Source organism: Rhinichthys klamathensis, unplaced genomic scaffold (genome assembly GCF_029890125.1).
Source record: "Rhinichthys klamathensis goyatoka isolate OS25496 unplaced genomic scaffold, OSU_Roscu_1.1 h1tg001037l_1, whole genome shotgun sequence".
Classification (NCBI taxonomy): Eukaryota; Metazoa; Chordata; class Actinopteri; order Cypriniformes; family Leuciscidae; genus Rhinichthys; species Rhinichthys klamathensis.
Genome location: NW_026607316.1, coordinates 61,840 through 82,363, shown reverse-complemented (window position 1 = coordinate 82,363; position 20,524 = coordinate 61,840). Strand labels below are relative to the sequence as shown.

Genomic DNA, 20,524 nt, shown 5'->3' with positions numbered 1-20,524 from the left:
TGTCTAATAATATACAGTAATTATCCACTTCTAAATGAACATTTAGCAATAAATTATTTTCTCCTGAAACTCACATATGGCAGTATCGGTTATATTATATGATCCCCTTTTAAGTAATGTGCACCAGTGGTTGCTATATTTTCTTTTTTTATATTAAGGCACGCTTCGCAGTCTTTACACTGTTGCTGTCAGACCGGGGTAGCTTGTTGCCTAATGGCTGAATGACAACAGTGTGTGAGAGAAGACAGTTCCACTTTGATTCTACATTACAAACTAAAATCATTCATCCAAATTAACAGTTGTAACCAGGTAACATTTTAAAAGTAAAATTAGCATATTTGTATCTATTCCAACAGCTCTTATCTCTGTGTATGTTGTTCAAATACAGCTATTGTGTGGCCAGTAAAAGACTGTACTTCCAAATACTGTTTCTTCCAGTGTTGTAATATGAAAAATCTGAAAGCCTTCATGGGTAATACAGTATTAAAAGTAGTAGATATAATTACGAAACAGACTCAATGCTTGTTTGAAGACATAAAATGCAGTCCATTCTGACGTTTTTTTTAAAGAAAGTGGACGCTCTGACTTGAATAATTTATGTGACCATGTATCATTAAATTTGGACTTGTTTCATATGTGGAGTAAACTATACTGCATTATGGAGGTATCTGACAGATGTTTGAATAACATTTCAGCAGGTTTGTTCAAAGGTTTTGCTGTTTTCCAAAGGACTCCTCTCTAAACAATTGTGAACATTATGAAGCTTGTATTGACTGAGGTAGATCTCCGTGGGAGGTTACCTTTTTGGTTAAAATTAAACAAAATAAGACACAGAGAATTAGATTAAACCATGATATAGGTAATAATTCATAGCAAATATCCTTGTTATATCTAAGAGCTCCTTTGATTGCTTGTGAAGCTTGGTAGGGCTTTCTCAGTCACTACAGACACAAAGGATCCCACCACCTCCTCATTCTCTAACACTGTACACTATGTCAGCTTTAGCAGTCCTGGTAAAAACATTCTCCTACAACTACCTCTGGCCTCTTATCTGGGTTGCACTTCTCATGCCCTAGAACCTTGCCCATGTAGTCCATGCAGACTACGGTACGGTGGCGCTCTCCGGGTCCGCAAGTCCGTGAGCATGCTGACCACGGCCCCATTTGCCAAATGGGACAGGGCAGATCCCCACAGGGCCGGATGTCTGCCGGTCGCAGGTCGGCATCGCAGAAGTAAGTCAGGGATCCCTGCCCATCTCTACACTCCACGCTTCTCCTGGACCATCCAGCACCACAGCTCTTGGAGCACTCAGACCATTCACCTAAGGCCCAGTCAGCTCCACCAAAAGGCAAGATAACATGTGCCGAAATCCTGCTCTCTGTGCCAGGTTTGCTAAAAGGCACATCCCTCGGCAAAAAGAAAGTAAACTTTATCCTAGGTGGTGAGGTGTCCCCAGCAGTGGACAGCAGCTGGACAGTGATGGGCTCCCGAAGTGTGTGAAAGCTGAGCAGTCGCTCCAAGGTGGTGGAAGAGCCACTGTAGCGAAGCATGGCACCAGGCACTGGGATATCCTGCTCTGCCATAGACACTGAGAAATTCCCATTCAGGATGTAGGTTCCGCCTTCTGCCTTTACCGCCAAGTAGTTACCATCGTGTGCGATTCCTCTATGGCTGCGTTGCTTTATGTCAATATTAGTAGCCCCAGCCGGGATGGTAACAATATCAATGTAGCCAATACTGTGGAGATATTATAAGCAAACAGTATATCATAAACTAGGATGATATGCATGATATATCCGTACCATATTGGTTACTGGCTGACAGTACACTCTAAAAAATAAAGGTTCTTTATTGGCATCAATTGAAAACTTTTAACATCCACGAAAGCTTCCCACTGCACAAAAGGTTCTTGATAGTGGAAAAAAGGTTCTTTAGATTATTAAAATGTTCTTTAATCAAGGTCTCACGGTTATTTTGATATTCTGTTTTGTTTCCTTCAGTTCCTGTTTCCCTGCTCTGTTTAGTTTTGGATTTCTTGGTTACTGATTATATCTTAATTTGTTCTTATGGTTGCATATGATTTTCACCTGTCTGTCATTATGTTTGCCTGGTATTTATACTCCCTGTTATGTTCAGTTCACTTGTCAGTCCTCGTGCTTAATTTACGTGTGTAGTTTCCTATATTCTCCCGAGTGTTATTCTCCATGTTCATTAAAGACTGTTTTGTTATCTCTGCGGCCTGCATTTTGGAGTACTACACAACGTTACACTAAGACAAAAAAAGGTTCTTTTAAGAACTGTTGACTGAAAGGCTCTTTGGGCAACACAAAATGGTTATTCTATTGCACTGCTATAAAAAAACACTTTTGGAGCTTAAGACTTTTGAATTTATCAGTATATAGTGACTCATATTGGGTACTTAATTGTACATGCTCATTTCCCCTACTTTGACTACCTTAGATATTTAAAAAAAAGAATCGTTTAATAACACTGTTAAATTAAAAATCTTTAGCAAATCTCAAAAGTAATGTCTATTTTTCATTCTATATATTATAATGTTGTGAAACCTAAATTCACTGATTTTAGTGTTTTATTTATTTATTTTATTTAGACAAAATAGTGTAGAATTTTAGTATTGCTCAATTTTCACAGTAACATGAAATTATTTTTGGATAGAATATTAATTTCAGTGTCTCCTTATCAAAAACAAAATATGCTCAGTTATATCAACAGCTCACTCTGTCCTTTCCCAGAATATATTTGACAGTTTTCTAACATTCTAATAATGCTTAAATATAGTTTTTTTTTTTACTTACGTAGCTTTGTTTAGTGACCCACTTATTTTCCTACAGGTCGTACTGTCGCCTCCGCAGATACCACACTTATCCAGCTTTTCATTTGAGCCTATGACCTGGTCACAACCGGCTTTTATGCACTGGCCCTGAACACAGATAGATGTGGTGTCTGGCCCGCAGGAGGTGCCATCCACAACCTGCCCAGAACATACAAAAGATCAGCATTAGAATAGACAGAAACACTAAACAAATGCTTAAAGAAACAATGTGCATTTATATTGCAGTGGCAGCCTAAGTGCTAAGTGCAGTGTCTTCTGTTCTCATAATGGCTATTCCATGTAAAGCGGAATGGCCAAAACTCTGGGCTGATGACGCAAAACCAACTACATTTTAGCTGTATCTGAAATATCAGTTACAGAGGTGCACTCAAGAGCTTAAGGAAGTAGCTGGACTGTAGGATTCGGGTGCTCAGGTTTCACATTTTACAACAAGGAAAATATTTCATGCATGAGAGTTTAGTGGGAGTGTAAAGATATCAAAGGGCCTGTGGCAAGAGGGAAGTCTAAGAAAGAGATCATCTGACATCTTAGTAAAGCTTTAGAGCAGGCAGTTACACAGAAGAGACTAAAATTTCTTTCACATATTGTCATTATTGCTGATCAGATTAGATTAAAAAGAAAGCGTTTTCAACGGATCTGCACCTTGGCTTCAAAAACTTTGAATTCATTGCCCCATTTGGCTCGGCAGATGAGTTTGCAGCGGTCACGTGGAGAGACACCAGAATATTTGGGGATCCACTGCTTTATGTTCCCTTGAATGTCCAAGTAACGATCACTGTTATGCTTCTCACACTGCTCCTCTCTGAAGCTTTTGCCTGTGAATAAAAAATAAAAGTCCACTAAGAATAATGCGATCATTACAAATGCATGGGTTTTTGACCTCTTCACTTCATTCATGTGACATATGCTACCCAAAGAGGTTTATTTATAAAATGTTACCATGGTCTTCTGGGCAAGTCTGAGTATTGCAGGACTGGTATTTGACCCTCTGTCCCACACAGTACGATCCCCCATTCTGTGGCACTGGAGCAGTGCACTCACGGTGAGAAAAATCCACACCCCCACCACATGTCCGTGAGCACGGCCCCCAAGGGCCCCACTCTCCCCAACCACCATTGACTGGCACCTGGAAGACAAATAGAGGCTTATACATTTCACTGTAATATGATGCACCTAGTAGAAAATAATCCAAAAGAACACATAAACGAAAACAAATTCACTGTTTTTACTGTATTTTTGTATTTTACTAATACATTTTAAAATACAATTTATTCCTTTGATGGCAAAGCTCAATTTTAAGCAGCCTTTACTCCAATTTCAGTGTCACATGATCCTACAGAAATCATTATATGCATATTATATGCTGATTTTATGCTCAAGAAACATTCCTTATTATTATCAATGTTGACAACAGCTGTGCCGCTCAATATTTTTGTGGAAACCGTGATGCATTTTTTTCAGGATTATTTGATGAATAGTATGTTCAAAAGAACAGCATTTATTTGAAACAGAAATCTAACAGTAACATTATAAATGCCTTTACTGTCATTTTTGATCAATTTAATGTGTCCTTGCTGAATAAAAGTATTAATTTCGTGTCCTTGCTAAATAAAAGTATTAATTTCTTAAAACAATGAAACAAAATTATATAAATAAATAGTAGAAAGCAATTATTATTAAATAATTATATTAGTTTTTTTATTTCATTTTATTAAACACTGTATGTAAAATCACTATATTTGTTCTATGTAAACATTTATAAACTTCAAATATCTCTATATCTCAGTGTATTATCTGAGTCAATCACAGTGCTCATCTTGACCCCTGATGTAGCCTTGCAAAGTCCTAAACATCACTTCCAGTAAGCGTAGTGCTGACAGAATGTGAGCATACCACACTGCATTTCTGTCAGGGTTTTTTATGAGTTGGCTGAAGGATGCCTTCTCACACCCAGGCCGTCTGGGATCACAAATTTTTATTATTTTATTTTTTACACTACACCAAATATAATCACACTTTTTAAGAGGCTTTGCTGAATACATATATATTACTTTACTAATTCAACATGCATCTGAAAATGGAAGGCTCAAAAATAATTGAGTTTTTTAAAGGCTCCCTCTATATAAACTCTCTTTCTGGCATTTAGAAGCTGGATTTAAAGTAGATTGATTATTTTAAGCTGCTCAGAGACAGGGCCTGGTTGGGATCCAAGAGGAGGAATACGTTTTATTTCTGAGTCTGACTCTAAGACTTTTTCAAACATGTAAACAGTAGGTAAAAAGAATGTGCCATCTTTGATGTCAAAGGAAGGAAAATTCGTAAAAGTTTTGAATAATCAAAAGAGAAAATTGGGACAGTATGTGCTAATGTGTACAATTTTTAAAAGGGAGTGTAGGGTGATGCACAAGGGCCCATAAGGAAGGCGTCACCTAAAATGTCAGATACTTTTTAAAAGTGGTGCCCATAAATCTGTACAGAGGTGTTTCCAGTCGTCCCCTGTGCATGCGTGCTGACAGGTGAAGTGTGATAAAACTGGATGACGCACATACACATCCTGGCCATGCATACCTTCCCCTCTCCCGCCTCCTCCAGTGCACTCGACACACATAAACCCTCACGACATCGCCTGTCCTCCCCACAGGGAGTACCGTCGGCCCAGGGGAGGCTTCCATTCCGGGTAGTGCACTGTCTCTTTCCTTCCTCTTGACACCACAGCTGTGCACATGCCTGCTCTTTAGGAGCATTAGGACACTGGATGTATCTGTCCCCGAACGTCTGCTGGCACTGACGTTGTAGACCAAACGTATGGCCGGGGAGCTCAGCGGGTAAAGGGATGGTCATCTCAGGTGGATCCAGCAAACAGTCACCTGAGGAATACATATGCAGGGTCTTAGGCAAGGCAAGGCAAGGCAAGTTTATTTATATAGCACATTTCATACACAATGGTAATTCAAAGTGCTTTACATAGAAGAAATTACAATAATCAAAACAAATAAGAATAATTAAAACAGTTTAGAATAAAAAATAAAGTACAGTAAAAACAGTCGGACGAACAGTGGCACAGTGCTCATTCAGTAAATGCATAACTAAACAGATGTGTTTTGAGTCTGGATTTGAATGTAACTACTGTAGGAGCACATCTGATCTCCTCTGGAAGCTGGTTCCAGCTGCGGCTGGCATAATAGCTAAAAGCAGACTCTCCATGCTTAGAGCGAACCCTTGGTATTTCTAGCTGATGTGATCCTAATGATCTGAGTGATCTGTTTGGTTTATATTCAGTGAGCATATCTGCAATATATTGAGGTCCTAGGCCATTGAATGATTTATATACCAGTAATAATACTTTAAAATCAATCCTAAATGTAACTGGGAGCCAGTGTAGAGACCTGAGGACTGGTGTGATGTGTTCAAATTTTCTGGTTCTGCTCAGAATCCTGGCAGCAGCGTTCTGTATGAGCTGCAACTGTCTTATGGTCTTTTTAGGAAGGCCAGTGAGGAGTCCATTACAATAATCCACCCTGCTGGTGATAAAAGCATGCACAAGTTTCTCTAAGTCTTGATTGGAAACAAAGCATCTAATTCTTGCAATATTTTTCAGATGATAGTATGCTGATTTAGTTATTGCTTTGACATGACTACTGAAACTAAGGTCTGACTCTAGAGACACACCAAGATTCCTGACTTGATTTTTAGTTGTTAGACCCCTAGCGTCAAGGTATGCATTCACCTTGAGAACTTCATCTTTGTTTCCAAACGCAATGACTTCAGTTTTGTCTTTGTTTAACTGAAGAAAGTTTTGGCACATCCAACCGTTGACTTCATCAATGCATTGGCACAGGGAGTCAATGGGGCTGTAGTCGTTAGGCGATAGGGCTAAGTAGAGCTGTGTGTCGTCTGCATAGCTGTGGTAAGAGATTCGGTTCTTTCTCATTATTTGGCTCATTGGGAGCATATACAGGTTGAACAGGAGTGGTGCAAGAATTGAGCCTTGAGGGACTCCGCATGACATGGATGTCCACTCAGACTTATGGTCTCCTATACTCACATAATAACCTCTCCCTTCTAAGTATGACCTGAACCATTTTAGGACTATCCCAGAAAGCCCCACCCTGTTTTCCAGCCTGTCAAGAAGTATGTCGTGATCGACAGTGTCAAATGCAGCACTGAGGTCGAGTAGTACCAGCACTGATAATTTCCCTGTATCAGTATTTAAGCGAATATCGTTTATTATCTTTATGAGAGCTGTCTCTGTGCTGTGATGCGATCGGAAACCAGATTGAAAATTGTCAAAGTATCCATTCGAGATTAAGAATTTGTTCAGCTGATTGAAGACAACTTTTTCAATGATCTTGCCTATAAAAGGAAGATTTGAGATCGGTCTATAGTTGCTTAATATAGTCTTATCCAGATTGCTCTTTTTCAGGAGGGGCTTGACAACTGCAGTTTTCAGGGAGTTTGGAAAACTACCAGAAAGAAGTGAGGCATTAACCACTTTTAGGAGATCTGCTTCTAAACTGTTTAACACACTTTTGAAGAAAGATGTGGGAAGTGCGTCAAAGGCGCAGGTTGATGTTTTAAGGTGTTGTACGGTTTCTTCCAAAATTTTGCCATCAATTTCTTCGAAAACAGACATAGTAACTACTTTCTCAGGTTGTGGTCTGATCTGTCTGACCCCAGTGCAACTCAAGGATGAGCTGATCACCTTTCTGATATTATTGATTTTCTCAGAGAAGAAAGAAGCAAACTCACTGCACTTGCTGTCTGAGAGCATTTCACTGGGAATCTGGCTTGGGGGGTTTGTCAGTCTCTCTACAGTAGCAAAAAGAGTGCGTGTGTTGTTTAAGTTGCTGTTTATAATATTTGAGAAGAAAGTCTGTCTAGCTTTGCCTAGTTCAATATTAAAAGCATGGATGCTGTCTTTATAGATGTTATAATGGACTACAAGTTTTGTCTTCCGCCACATGCGCTCTGTTTTTCTGCATGTTCTTTTCATATTTTGCACAGCTGTTGAGTTTCTCCAAGGTGCTTTTTGTCTACCACTCTTCCTGACTTTCACAGGAGCAATATAATCTATTACATCTTTAACCTTTGAGTTAAAAGAATCAAGGAGAAAATCAACAGAGTCAGCAGATATGCTTGGTTTTAAAGATATGGCCTTCATAAATAGCACACTAGTGTTCTCATTTAAGCATCTCTTCTTGACAGACACAGATCTAGTTTCAATGGCAGGAGAGATCAATATATCAAAGAAAATACAGAAATGATCAGACAGTGCTACATCCTTAATAACAATCGATGAGATGTTTAAACCCTTACTGATAAGTAAATCTAGAGTGTGTCCACGATTGTGTGTGGGTCCATGTACATGCTGAATCAGATCAAAAGTTTTTAAAACAGTTTTGATTTCTTTTGCCATATTGTTTTCTGCATTATCTATGTGAATGTTAAAATCTCCAGCAATGGCAAAACAGTCAAACTCTGAGGAAATTGTTGATAACAGTTCTGTAAAGTCCTCAGCAAAGGCTGGAGAGTATTTTGGAGGCCTGTAAATAATGATAAGTAAAATGCGTGGGGCCCCTTTTAATACAATACCCAGATATTCAAAAGAGGGGTAGTTACCAAATGATGTTTGCTTACATTGATAGACATCTTTAAAAAGAGCAGCTAAGCCCCCGCCTCTCTTACCCGCTCTGCAGACACTCATAAAAGTAAAGTTAGGAGGGGCTGTTTCATTGAGGACTGTTGAACTGCAGCTGTCTTCTAGCCAAGTTTCATTTAGAAGCATAAAATCCAGGTTGTATGTGGTTATTAAGTCATTGACTAGAAGTGATTTATTTTTAAGTGAGCGGATGTTTAATAGTGCTAACTTAACAGTCTTACTTTTTGTTACTTTTGTCTTAGTTTGGCGTGTAATAGGCACCAGATTAGATGGGTTTGCTGTACGGCTTTTGAAGGCCTTAGACTTTCTATCATGTAATCGAACAGCAATAGAGAAAGATACAGGCACACTGGGTTCCCGCTTGTTATGTAAACATTTGAGAAAGTTACTGTTTTCATAGCGGGCACCCGGCACATATCACTGAGAGCTGGTATCAGTTGTTTTTGGTTCACCTCGAGCCGATAGAGGAGGGTGTGAGCCCTGGCGTTTTTGCAGAGGCCGAAGAGCTCTCACAAGCGGAGAGCGAGCTGGGCCCGCAGGCTTTCGTGGTTTTGGGGCCTGCCGTTTTTTGGTTGATGTCTGGGGGCTTGCAGATAGTTTGGTTCCAGCAAACACCAGTTTTTCCATTTTCTCTGAGAAGCACAGAAGATGCTGTGGAGATGCTGGAGATAGGGATAACGTGTCTGGTGAGAGGGTAGAGGCTGGAGGGGGCTGTTTCTCTGGTGTTATTGGAGGCTGTAAAATGCTGTCCTGGTTTTCTAACAAGTCGTCCTTGGGAGCTGAAACTTGGAGCAGTTCCAGTATGTCACAGTCTGTCTGTGGTGAGCTCTGTGGGCAGGGCTCAGCTGAGATTGTGTCCGTGAGCAGAGGCTGTTTTGGCTGAGTGGTGTTATCATTGTCCTTGTGTGATATGTCAACCGCATGTCCATCCACGTGCTGAAATGAAGTCCTGTGGTCATTCATACTGTGTCCAGGTGTGTGTGTGCCATTCAGGTTGAGTGGATTGGCACACACTGCAGAAGGATGATTGAGAGAGAAGTAGATGTTGTCCTTTAGCACTCTTGAACCAAGTTTGTTTGGGTGGAGCCCATCCTGTTGAAACAGTTGCCTCTGACTCCAGAAAAGATTGAAGTTGTCAATGAAGTTTACTCCTTTTATATTGCAGGTTTTTTGCAGCCATGTGTTGAGCCCAAGCAGCCGTGAAAACCTGTTTGTTCCTCTTGCTGGTAGTGGTCCACTGATGAATGGTTGTACTTTCAGTCTTTTAAGTGTTTCAAAAAGTTCATTGAAATCCTTCTTAAGGAGTTCTGACTGCTCTTTATGAATATCATTTTTCCCCACATGAATGATGAGTCGATTTGCAGTCTTATGTTTCGTCAGAATGTTCTCAAGTTCCCTGTTTACATCGGAAGTCGTTGCTTGTGGCTTATTCAGCTTTATGTTTGTAGAGATATTCAACTGCTATACAAACGAGTGTTTACTTCAAATAAAACAATCTCTTACATTCAGCTAGTCCAAAACAGGTGTGCACCTTAGCTTGAGGGAACTATTTTCATAGCAGAGAGATCTCATTGTACCTCCTCTAATCCCAATGTGCGTAAGACATAATAGTCTCCCATCTGGAGATTTCCATTATGTAACCTATTATTGTGGAGTTAGCTCACTCTAGAACAAAAAATCGAATCAGTAACAAAAGAAAGTAAAATTGTACTGTAAGGAATGTCTACCCTGAGTCCTTCCTAAACATAGTTTTATCCATATGGATAAAGATATGGAGACAGTATAACACCATGAAACAATAATGCAGACTTCTTGACTCCCTTTGTGTTTTTCCAAGACTGATACTGTGAAATCTAATTAGGCTTAAAGTATTGAGGACACATTAAGAATTTGGACAAGTTTCAATACAGCTTTGCACACCTAAATGAATGTTATGAATGCTTAGTAATGAAAGGCTTTTGTTGAAACGGATACAGGCATAAAATTAACAACAATAGAAAATAACAGCCTTGAAGTCGTATCAGTTCATAGTCAACCTGTGGCAACAGTACGACCAGTAAAGACAGCATGTGCTTGGCTACGCATAATGTTTCTGTGAGGGAAAACAGTTGTTAAACCTGGAATGTGTGAGTCACTGAAGATGAGTCAATGGAAGACCGGGAACGAGAGCGTGTAGACTGAGATATCGACGAAGATAAATCAAAAACTGGAGAAAATATGTCTACGTATTTAGCTGTCACTTTTCTTATCTGAGCTCATCTTTATTGTGAATTGTTCTATTTAATTTGAACAACAGTTAACTCCAGGTATCCCTATAGGCAGTCTGGACAGATCCCCCTCGGCGTCTCAGAAATCTAAAGTCCCTTTTGAAAGATCTTACACTTCATGAGGTTACATCACAACTTCACAGCTTCATAGATAAGAAACTAACATTCAAAAGTTTGGGGTCAGATTATTTTTGAAAGTGATACTTTTATTCAGCAAGGGCATATTAAATTGATCAAAAGTGACAGTAAATACATTTATAATGTTGCAAAAGTTTTCTACTGTTCTTTTGAACTTTCTATTCATCAAAGAATCCTGAAAATATCATTGTTTACACCAAAATATTATGTCTCACAGCTGCTTTCAACGTTGATAATGAGGAATGTTTCTTGAGTATTAAAGGTATTGTAGGCAAATTCAGAGAGGCAAGCAAGATCCCACCCTCCCCATTTAGAGAGCTTTCCAAAGCAACATCTCCGTCAAAACACATGAACACACAGCGCCTGCAAAGCGGCACGAGACGGTGTTAAATTACCTCATGTCTCAAAGCACATAACATTACAATAATAATGAACGTAAACAACTTACAGAGCTCTTACTTGTACTTGTTGATAGTGTTGACATAGAAACGCAAAAATCCGAGTCTGAGGATGTGAACAGCTGCAGTAGAACGTCACGGTTACGACATGGTGTGAACGCAGCATAAACTCGTTGTTTTGGTTCAGGAGGAACTGTAAACGGTGGCTGCTGTTTGTTTGTGGTACTCAGTGACTGTCCCCAACTCTGCATAGCCTTGCGGAACCCACTGATTAAGTGTGATGTCTGCGCGGAAATATTTTTTGGTCCTGAGACTTCCACAGAAGATATGTACGTTTTTTTATTTAGACCACTTCTATTATTGATATATATAACAAAAACTGTTTATAAAAAATGACCTATACCCCACCTTTAAATCAGCATATTAGAATGATTTCATCTTGGATCAATGGCTGTTGAAAATTCAACTTTGCCATCACAAGAATAAAATACATTTTAAAATATGTTAAAATAGAAAACAGTGATTTAAAATTGTAATACTATTTCACTATATTACTGTTTTACTGTATTTTTGATAAAACAAATACAGCCTTGGTGAGCATAAGAAACATTAAAAATCAGGGGTCTTACAGATCCAAAACTTTTGTACAGTAGTGTATATATTCATACAAAGCATGGTAGATGAAGTGAGTGAGAGTGAGCTTGCTCTGCAAAGACTGTTAGTTTTGACACTCTCAGCAAAATTACTCAGTGTGGTCGAACCAGCCCATTATTAGTGGTTAGGGAGTAAGTTCAGACAGAAGAGGCATTTAAACAAGAAACGTGCAAAACACTGGAAGAAAGTAAATTGATAAAACACAGGCATCTACATTATAGAGATTTTTCACCGCACATTAAGATCAAAATTATATAGTAGATTCTCTGTGACATGTTTCCATTAACTTTAGAATGACGGATTTACAATTTAAGCCAAATGTCTCAAAAACTTCACTGAATGTTATTGTCTTTTTTTCCCTCTGGGTCTCTGGGATATATGCACCATGATGTTCTAAGGCCAAAACCAAACAAAAACTGAAAACCTAATGTTAACCGAGAGAAAACCAGCGGTTAATAAAAGATACACTCAGAAAGACAAGAGCAAAACAAATGGTACTGCTTTTCTGGGAGTACTTTTTCACTAACATAAAACTTTTAAAGGGGTCATATAATGCTATTTTCATACAAGTTAATTTGATTCTTTAGGGTCTAAATGAAAAGTTTGTAATATACTTTACTTAAAAATTCTCATTAGTATTGTAAGAAAACACTAATTTTACCTAGTCAAAAACAGCTCTGTTTTCAGCACGCCGTTTCAGTGCATATGCCTTTAAATGATAATGAGCTTCGCTCACTCCGCCCCTCTGTTCTGCGCGTTTAGACCAAGCGGCAACATGCTAATCTGAAAAATGAAGCCTACCCGGAAGTGCGAAAAACTGCAATACGTCGAAAATCCGCTAGAGGGAGGTACCAAAAGGGAGCAAATATCCATAGACCCCATGTTAAAATGTCTGTTTTCACAGCATAAATTCATGTTTTTACAGGTTGGTCCCATGGACTTTTACTGTATTTTTCCGAAAGGTTCCGAGTGCCTGACAACTGTGAGGGGGGTGAATTTTTTTCTAACTCGTTAGTTTAGATATAAAATGTATGACAAATAAGGGTGTGGTTAACTTTGATTGACAGCTTGATTGACAGCTGAAAACGGGCTGCGTCGAGTGGTATTCCTGAAATTTGACGTCTCGGCCATGATCTGACACAACACATCATACCACCTCTGTATCCTTTCTGAACATTTGTATTGAAATATCGTACATAACATGGGTTGCTCTGCTATAAACTGCACTAACCGACACTGTAGGACTAGGAGTACTTCGCTCCTTTTTTTACGGTAAGTGACATTCCACTACTATTTCACGTAGTTAGCACTATTTAGCATCAATGTTTGTGGGCAGTGGCACTGCAACAGTTAGCATTAAATCGCCTCAGATAAGTTAGCGTCCGAGGTACTTTACCTATGGTTATAACTGACGTTTGAAACACTGTAAATGCGTCTGCCAAATGAATAAATGTAACATAAGAAAAGACTGATCTGCGAGCTAGTTGGTCGCACGTCAGAGGCGCCCACGCCATTGGATGTGCAGTTGCCGCAGCACAGCTTATGAGCGAGCTATGCAGCTGCAAATGCGTTATAGGCTTCAGTATATCGAGGAAAAGGAGTTTCAACATAAGAATGATACTGACTGAAAAAAGTAGCCTAGTCTGCCAGTCGATCTTGTAACGTTACAGATACCTGAGGCTGCTTGGCTGAAGAGGCGCGTCCACCGGCCGGCTCAGTCTCACACAAAGCCCGCCCTTTTACCCATATATGGATTGGCCAGAAGGTGGGCGGGGTTAGGATTTCCCAAGATTTTCCAAGATGGCGCCGCCCATACCCCCCATAAACGGCCTCAAACCGTTCTTCAGAAAGTCTATGGGTGACGTCACAGACGCTTTGTCCATATTTTTTACAGTCTATGGTTTAGACACAACGCACGTGGAGTGTTGCCTTGAGTCTCTGAGGACACATCTGTGCAACCGTATCAGTTTGAACCGGAGTCGGACCCGGAACAAGATGACGGCCGCAAAGAAGTTCGACAATTAAGGCTCGAACAGGACGTTTCTGAATGGTTGGTTAACACAATGTCTTTGTGTACTGGCAGGGTAGAGTAACTTAGTGAGATGTACGAACGCTATGTGTTTACTGATGTATACCTACTCAGTTTGTAATAACACAATAACCATAACGCGTTGTTCATTATAAACGTGGGATTATGAATTATATTGAGAACGTCGTATAGAAAACATGCCGTAATGTACCCTGAGTGTAAACCTTAGCCGCATTCATCGTGAAGCGTGCAAGCGATTTGCAAAGATTAATATAAAATATACAATCACTTCTCTGGAGGTGCAGCATGGACATGAATAGTTGGTACCGATTCTTTTTTCAGGAGCAGCTTCTTAGCAAAACCAGCTTTATACTGATCCTCGTTTATAAAGCATGTCTGGTGAGAAAAGATTCGCGAATCGCGCAAACATGAAAGTATTGACGTTGCTTGTGGGAATATTCCCTTCGAAAACAAAACTCAGCCACTGTGTCTTCAGTGGTTCGGATTTAGGAACATCAAAATGACTGTGTTCGTTATTACACCCAAGAACAGAACACCACAATCGCTTAGATGTCATTCTGCTCCAGTGTATCAACAATGACGGACTATGATGACAGCTCGCTCAGGGCGGGTCTGTGTTGAAACGCTGCTGTCAATCAACAATCGTGGGAGGGACGTCCGACCGTGTGACGTCACACGGTCGAACGGCTCGATTTGAGGCAGGGGAAAACATATAAGGAGATTAAAACAAAAACACTGGATGGATTTTTATCATTATATGATGGTTGTGTACAGGCACTGCCAACACACATTTCAGTACAATCAACTTGAAAAAGTGCATGTACCATTATATGACCCCTTTAAAGAAGGGAAATGATTAAAACAGTATCCTGACAAACAGAGAAGGATCATACCGTGGCCATTGTCGAAGAACTCTGTGATGTATAGAGCACTACATGGAGACCAGGGAAGAGTTTTGTTGAGGTGAATGAAGAAAGGAGCCATCATATGATGTCCATTGAGATGGCCAAACCATTTATCACAATTTCTTGAATCATCATGTGGCATGCTGAGTACATGGCCTGAAAAAAGGAGAAGAAAACTCAAAGATGTACATGTACAGTGTAACAACTTTCACACATTGCTGTGCTCCTCAATATGACTGTGTTCTATATATTTTTCATTGATGTTTATCACTGCTGCTCACTGTGTAGTTTTTGACTTTCCAGAGGGTGTAACTTACAACCAAACATTTAAAGAGACAACAATACTGCAGCAACTACTGCAACTTGGTGCTTAATAATTGAAGTCCATAAATGTACCTGTATTTTGAATACCTATTTGTGTGTGCATATTCTGTATGGGTTATTTAAGCTCACTCCTGAAAATATGATTCAAGAAAATAGCACAGATGGAATACAAGAACTTGTCCTTGGACAGACTGACAACTCGATATAGAAAAGCCACTACAATATGTAAGTATATTCAATAATTGACTAGTCTACTACAATAATACAATGTCTTTGAATGATCTTAATTTTGTCTCCAAAAATATTGACATGTGATTCAGCATTTTAGAACCAAATTCTAACTTTAATCACTTTAAATTCTATTAAAATTTGAAATCGTTCTATAGCCCTAATATTCACGCAAACCTCTCAGTGTACTTTAGCTGCTGAAAACAGCTGGTTTACATTAATTAATGACTAAGTCTGGAACACATGCTCTTGTCCAGACAGTCAGTTAGGGTGAGATGTCCAACTATAGACATGGAGTCTGTTTATGTGTGTGTGAACATACCGAGTTCATGTGACACAGTAAATGCTGCCTGAAGGCCATTGTCCTCTATAACTGAGCAGCTTCTTTTGGGGTCACACATAGTGCCAACATCAGCTACACCCAGAGTGTCACAATCCTTATATCCACAAATATCCTGAGGTCAAAAAGAGAGAGAGAGACAAGTTGGCAAATGAGAAAGAGAGATGTGAGACAAAAAAAAAAAAAAAAGCGAGAGGAGAGGGGGACACATCTGAGACACTGATATCCAGCCATCACTCGATTAGTTCCAGACAGGCTTTTTTTTCCCCAAGCAGGCTCTTGCCAGCAAAACATATTTGTCAGTGTTTCCATCGTAAAATGAAGCAAATACATGGCAGACTGCGTACTAGAAAAAAAAAAGGAAGGGGGGGGGGGGGGGGGGGGATTAACTGTGAGATAGCTGGACCACACAGCACAGGCAGACCAAAAGGTCTGTCCAGCACTTCCCTGTCAGACAGGGATAACCTTGACTGTGGAAGACGTCTCAGTGAAGCCATGTGAGACGACCAGAGACACACAGACCTCCTCCACTAAATAAAAACCACCTGTTTCTCCATCTAGCCACAGAAGGACTGAGACCTCCATGAGTTCTGTTGTATTGCTCTCAGCTGGATGTCCAGCCAAATTTTTGTTTCTCCTACATCTATGTTATGCTGTGCTAACCCTCTGGATTTGGCAGTGCTACAATCTCATGTGTGCTGTCTTCAAGATTGAACAAGGGGCTCCCTGTTGAGCATTGTGATCATGACCCTGTCATTGCCTCAATGAAATGATGTCTTGTTTTGGAAAAGTGCTATAGCCAAGTTAATCAAAAGCTGTAAAATGTGTGTGGACTGAAAATGTTGGGGAGAAAGTTGCCATCTTTCCTGATGAAAAAATTACTTAACCTACATATTTCTGATTTTAAAAGTAAATCTGCTGTTACACCTCCAGTTGTTTCATTTTTTTATTTTTTATTATTGCAACCATTGTAGGTTACTGACATTGGTGCACAAGATGATAAGATCTCAATTACTGTTGGCGTTCGATTCAAATTTGGATAATTTTGTTCTGGAAAAAATGCTTTGTGTTTCTTACCTCTCTAGTGAACAAGATGGCAGTGTCATAGTGTTCAGGATGCCTCTGGCTGCCTGGGTTGAAATGTTGTTGCCACATGCAGAAGTTGCGCAGGGCAACACCGCCATTGCTTGAAAGCTCAGGTCCCACCTCCTCATCCTCAACAACCACCATCTTTACTACCACCAGACTAACAGCATTTTTCAGACTTGGATGTGCATAGATCTGAGCTGCCATGGACATCACCGCCAGGAGGTAGTGCTGTAGAAATAAAGAAAGAGAATATAAATTTAGTAATGAAACAAAAATGGTCTGTGGATACACTGCGTAAACAAATCTCAAAGATACTTAAAAAAATACACCCCTGGATATAGTACCAAAAATATCTCTTGGCATTAAAACTAGATGATTGTCTGACCGACTGTTTTCAGTTTCATACTTTAGGAGACTATGACTTGATAAAAGTTTTAAAAACAGGTATAAGTTTCCATGTTAGACATATTAATGCAGACGAACATCACAGTAGACTTAGTACATACATATGTTAAGTTTTTGCTTCAAAACTTGACACTACATTTTGGGGGAGAAAATAAAGGGGTAGCCCAAATCAGAAGGTTTGGCTGAAATTGGCTCACTGCGGAGCCAAATGACGTCCAGCACCACCTCTCTGGACGTCATGGGCTAAGCTTGACCTAGTCTAGCTCCACCTCTATGCATCATGCAGACTGAAACCCGCACTATGCAGGTAGAGAAGAGTGGAGTGACATATTTCGCTCAGAGGGTTCTGAAACGCCACTCTACTTTATATTTCAATGAGAGAAACCCCACTGCGAGCGACCACGGAGAGAAAGAAGACACTAACGCTTTCAATTTCCAAAATACATCCATTGGTACAGGCAAAATCATGCTAATCCGCTACCTTTCACGAGAGAAACCATGCCTCGACTTTCAAAAAGCCTGTTCTTCACTCCAGGATCCTTGCTCCCTACAACACTGCAGTATATTGGCCGAAAATGTCATCAGAAGTGTACACTTTCGCGCAACCTGCACATGCTCAGAGATGTAGGCCTACCCTTACGAAAAATAACAATGGTTTTAGGCCTACTACTACAAAAAAAAAAAAAAAAAAAAAAAACCTTATTGTAGTTCAACCATGGTAACCAAAAATTAAGTTTTGTTACACTAACCATAGGCTCGTTTGACCATGGTATTTGTAGTAAAACTGTGGTAGGCTATCCTATACAAATGGTAATCAATCCGGCAAAAAAAAAAAAAAAAAAAAACACGGTTAGCCTACAGTACACACGTTTACTGTAATAATACCATGGTTAATTTTCGTAATGATATTAAATGTCACCTGGAAAACTTATTAAAGGCAGGTGCAAATAAGTTACAGTTAAAAGTATTTCTACAAATATTCCATAAATAGGCCTACTATAAATATTGCAGTCACAGTTGTCCGCATAGCTTAGGACAATAATTGGGGTATATTATTTAAAGATATTAGCTTGCAAAAAAAAAAAAAAAAAAAAAAAAAGAGAGAGAGAGAGAGAGAGAGAGAGTAGGCTATGCTACATTTCTTCAGTAAAAGCTGAACTGTAGCTAGCTACATTGTGTTTCAGAATGAATTAGATGACTGAAACGTTATTTATGCACCCGAGGGGCAGATCTAATAGCCTATTAACCACTGCTAAATGTGTCAATTAAAAATGTTAAAAATGAGCAATTTGCGAGTTTACTAACCTTTATCTCATCTCCATAGAAACGTGTCATTGAAGCGTCGGCCACTACCAGAGTCTCGATGTATCTCGCAGCAGACACAAATCTTTTTGCCCGTCTCATTTTGCCGTCTTCGTCTTCACTGGAGTTCAGGTTGCTCTCTTTCACAAAACGGTCCACTTTTATTTGGTCAAAGACCATATTTGACGCTCCTCGGTGGTTGGAAAAGACTCGCCTTTTGACTACGTGCACCTGCGTAAAAGATTCCCCGGTGGTCTTGACACTTGCTTTAGGCTGAATAAAGTACTCGTCCCCTTGCGTTATGAAAGTACCCTGGATGCCGTGACATAAACTGACAGCAACTACAGATTCCTTTTCAGAGTTGACCGTTCCGGTGTAGAAACAATCTCTGAGGTCCGCACCGCTGTCTCCGTGCTGGGTGACACCCCTGAGAGAACCTCTGCTCCTGGACGCGTCCAGAACCGCGGGGAGATTCTTCGCTTTAATGCGCTGGACGCTTAATGCTGGAGACACGAACTTGCTGTCCGGCGTCAGGTCAAGCACAAAAAGTTGGCCAAAGGCACTGATCTTAAAACGCGCTCTCTCCTCATTCCTACAAAAAACACCTTTTCTGAATGCAAGGTTTATTGGCACAGTTTCCTCTTCCTCGTTTAGCTCACACAGAGCAAACTTAGACATAAGATTTACTAAGAAAAATATATAACAAACTATTGTGGATACCATTTTAATAGTGAATTCGGAAATATTCAAAACTGTAGCCTATGTTGTAAAATAGGCAAGCGGCACTGGACGCACAGATAGTTCTATTTTAAAACAATTATGCAGATGAAGATAATGAAAATCCTATTAAAAACCTAATATAAATACTGACTTAATAAGAATTAATATTAGGCTAAGTCTCGAGAGTTCATAAAAACAGTCTTGTAAGATAATACTCATCCGGCTAACTGTAAGCGAAGAATGTTCGCGTTGCTGGTATTTATACTGTCTTGTGCTTCTCCCGCGTACGCGGTTTATTTTTGATATTCATTCTCTCTCCTCCCCCTCATGCGCCAAAAAAAAAAAAAAAAAAAAAAAAAAAAAAAAAAAAAAAAAACCCAGTTTGATCCAATGGGGCTACCGCCACGCCCCCTTTTCACTACAACGGGTCTTACTTTCAGCTATTATTATAACAGCCGGCTGGATTGCTGCAGGACACTCAAAGTATGTGTTGAGTGTCAACCATGTAGATGCTAGAGAGCGTGTTAAACCAGTGAAAATCTTGGAAGAAAAGCGGTGTAGGGCCTACACCCACGAGCAAGGTGACATCTGAATATCATGGGTTGGTGAACTAATCAAAATGAATGATTTTGAAATGTTCCCAAATCCGCTTTGGAGTGGATATCAGTTTGAAATATATTACGTTATTTCAAATAATTAACGCACAACCCCGAGCTTCTCTCTCTATCTGTGATATTGATTTAGGCTAGTTAAATCCTGCATACTTTAAACTCATAAAACCTCTAAAAAACAAAACATAAAGACAAATCTTTTTTTTTTAAATGATCAGAGGAGGGACATCTAATAGGTTATTCACAACACACAGACAGTGAGTTTTTCAGCGAGGTCTTCATTTTGATAGCGCAGCGTACAGTGGCTACTGTCAGGTTGATTTCAAAACGACCGCTAAGGGGCAACATTGTATCATTTGGAGCATAAAGTTGGAAACTGGAGGTAACAATTTAACAAGAGAAGAGATCCTATGGCATCCTACGGTACAAAACATTGTCCAGTACTAAAATGTTTTTGTTTTTGTTGTTGTTGTTGTGGTTGCTTGGAATAGAAAGATGTTATTCTGAAATTATTGGTAGTAGTTTAAAGCTTTTTAATTTTTACTAAACTGTGCTGAAATTGTTTCACCACAAGATGTCG

The 20,524-nt window shown here is 39.6% G+C and overlaps 1 protein-coding gene across 1 annotated transcript; it reads right to left on the bottom strand.

Annotated features, from left to right (window-relative positions):
* Positions 1-614: 614 nt before the first annotated feature.
* On the bottom strand, positions 615-19,615 carry adamts8a (ADAM metallopeptidase with thrombospondin type 1 motif, 8a). Its single transcript, XM_056244640.1, has 9 exons — positions 18,617-19,615; positions 16,895-17,134; positions 15,800-15,932; positions 14,914-15,081; positions 5,423-5,721; positions 3,794-3,980; positions 3,497-3,669; positions 2,817-2,992; positions 615-1,737 (listed from the first exon to the last, which is right to left on the bottom strand). Exons 1-9 carry the CDS (start codon positions 19,334-19,336, stop codon positions 1,002-1,004), a joined length of 2,832 nt encoding a protein of 943 aa, XP_056100615.1. The 5' UTR covers positions 19,337-19,615; the 3' UTR covers positions 615-1,001.
* Between the last annotated feature and the right edge of the window lie 909 nt (positions 19,616-20,524).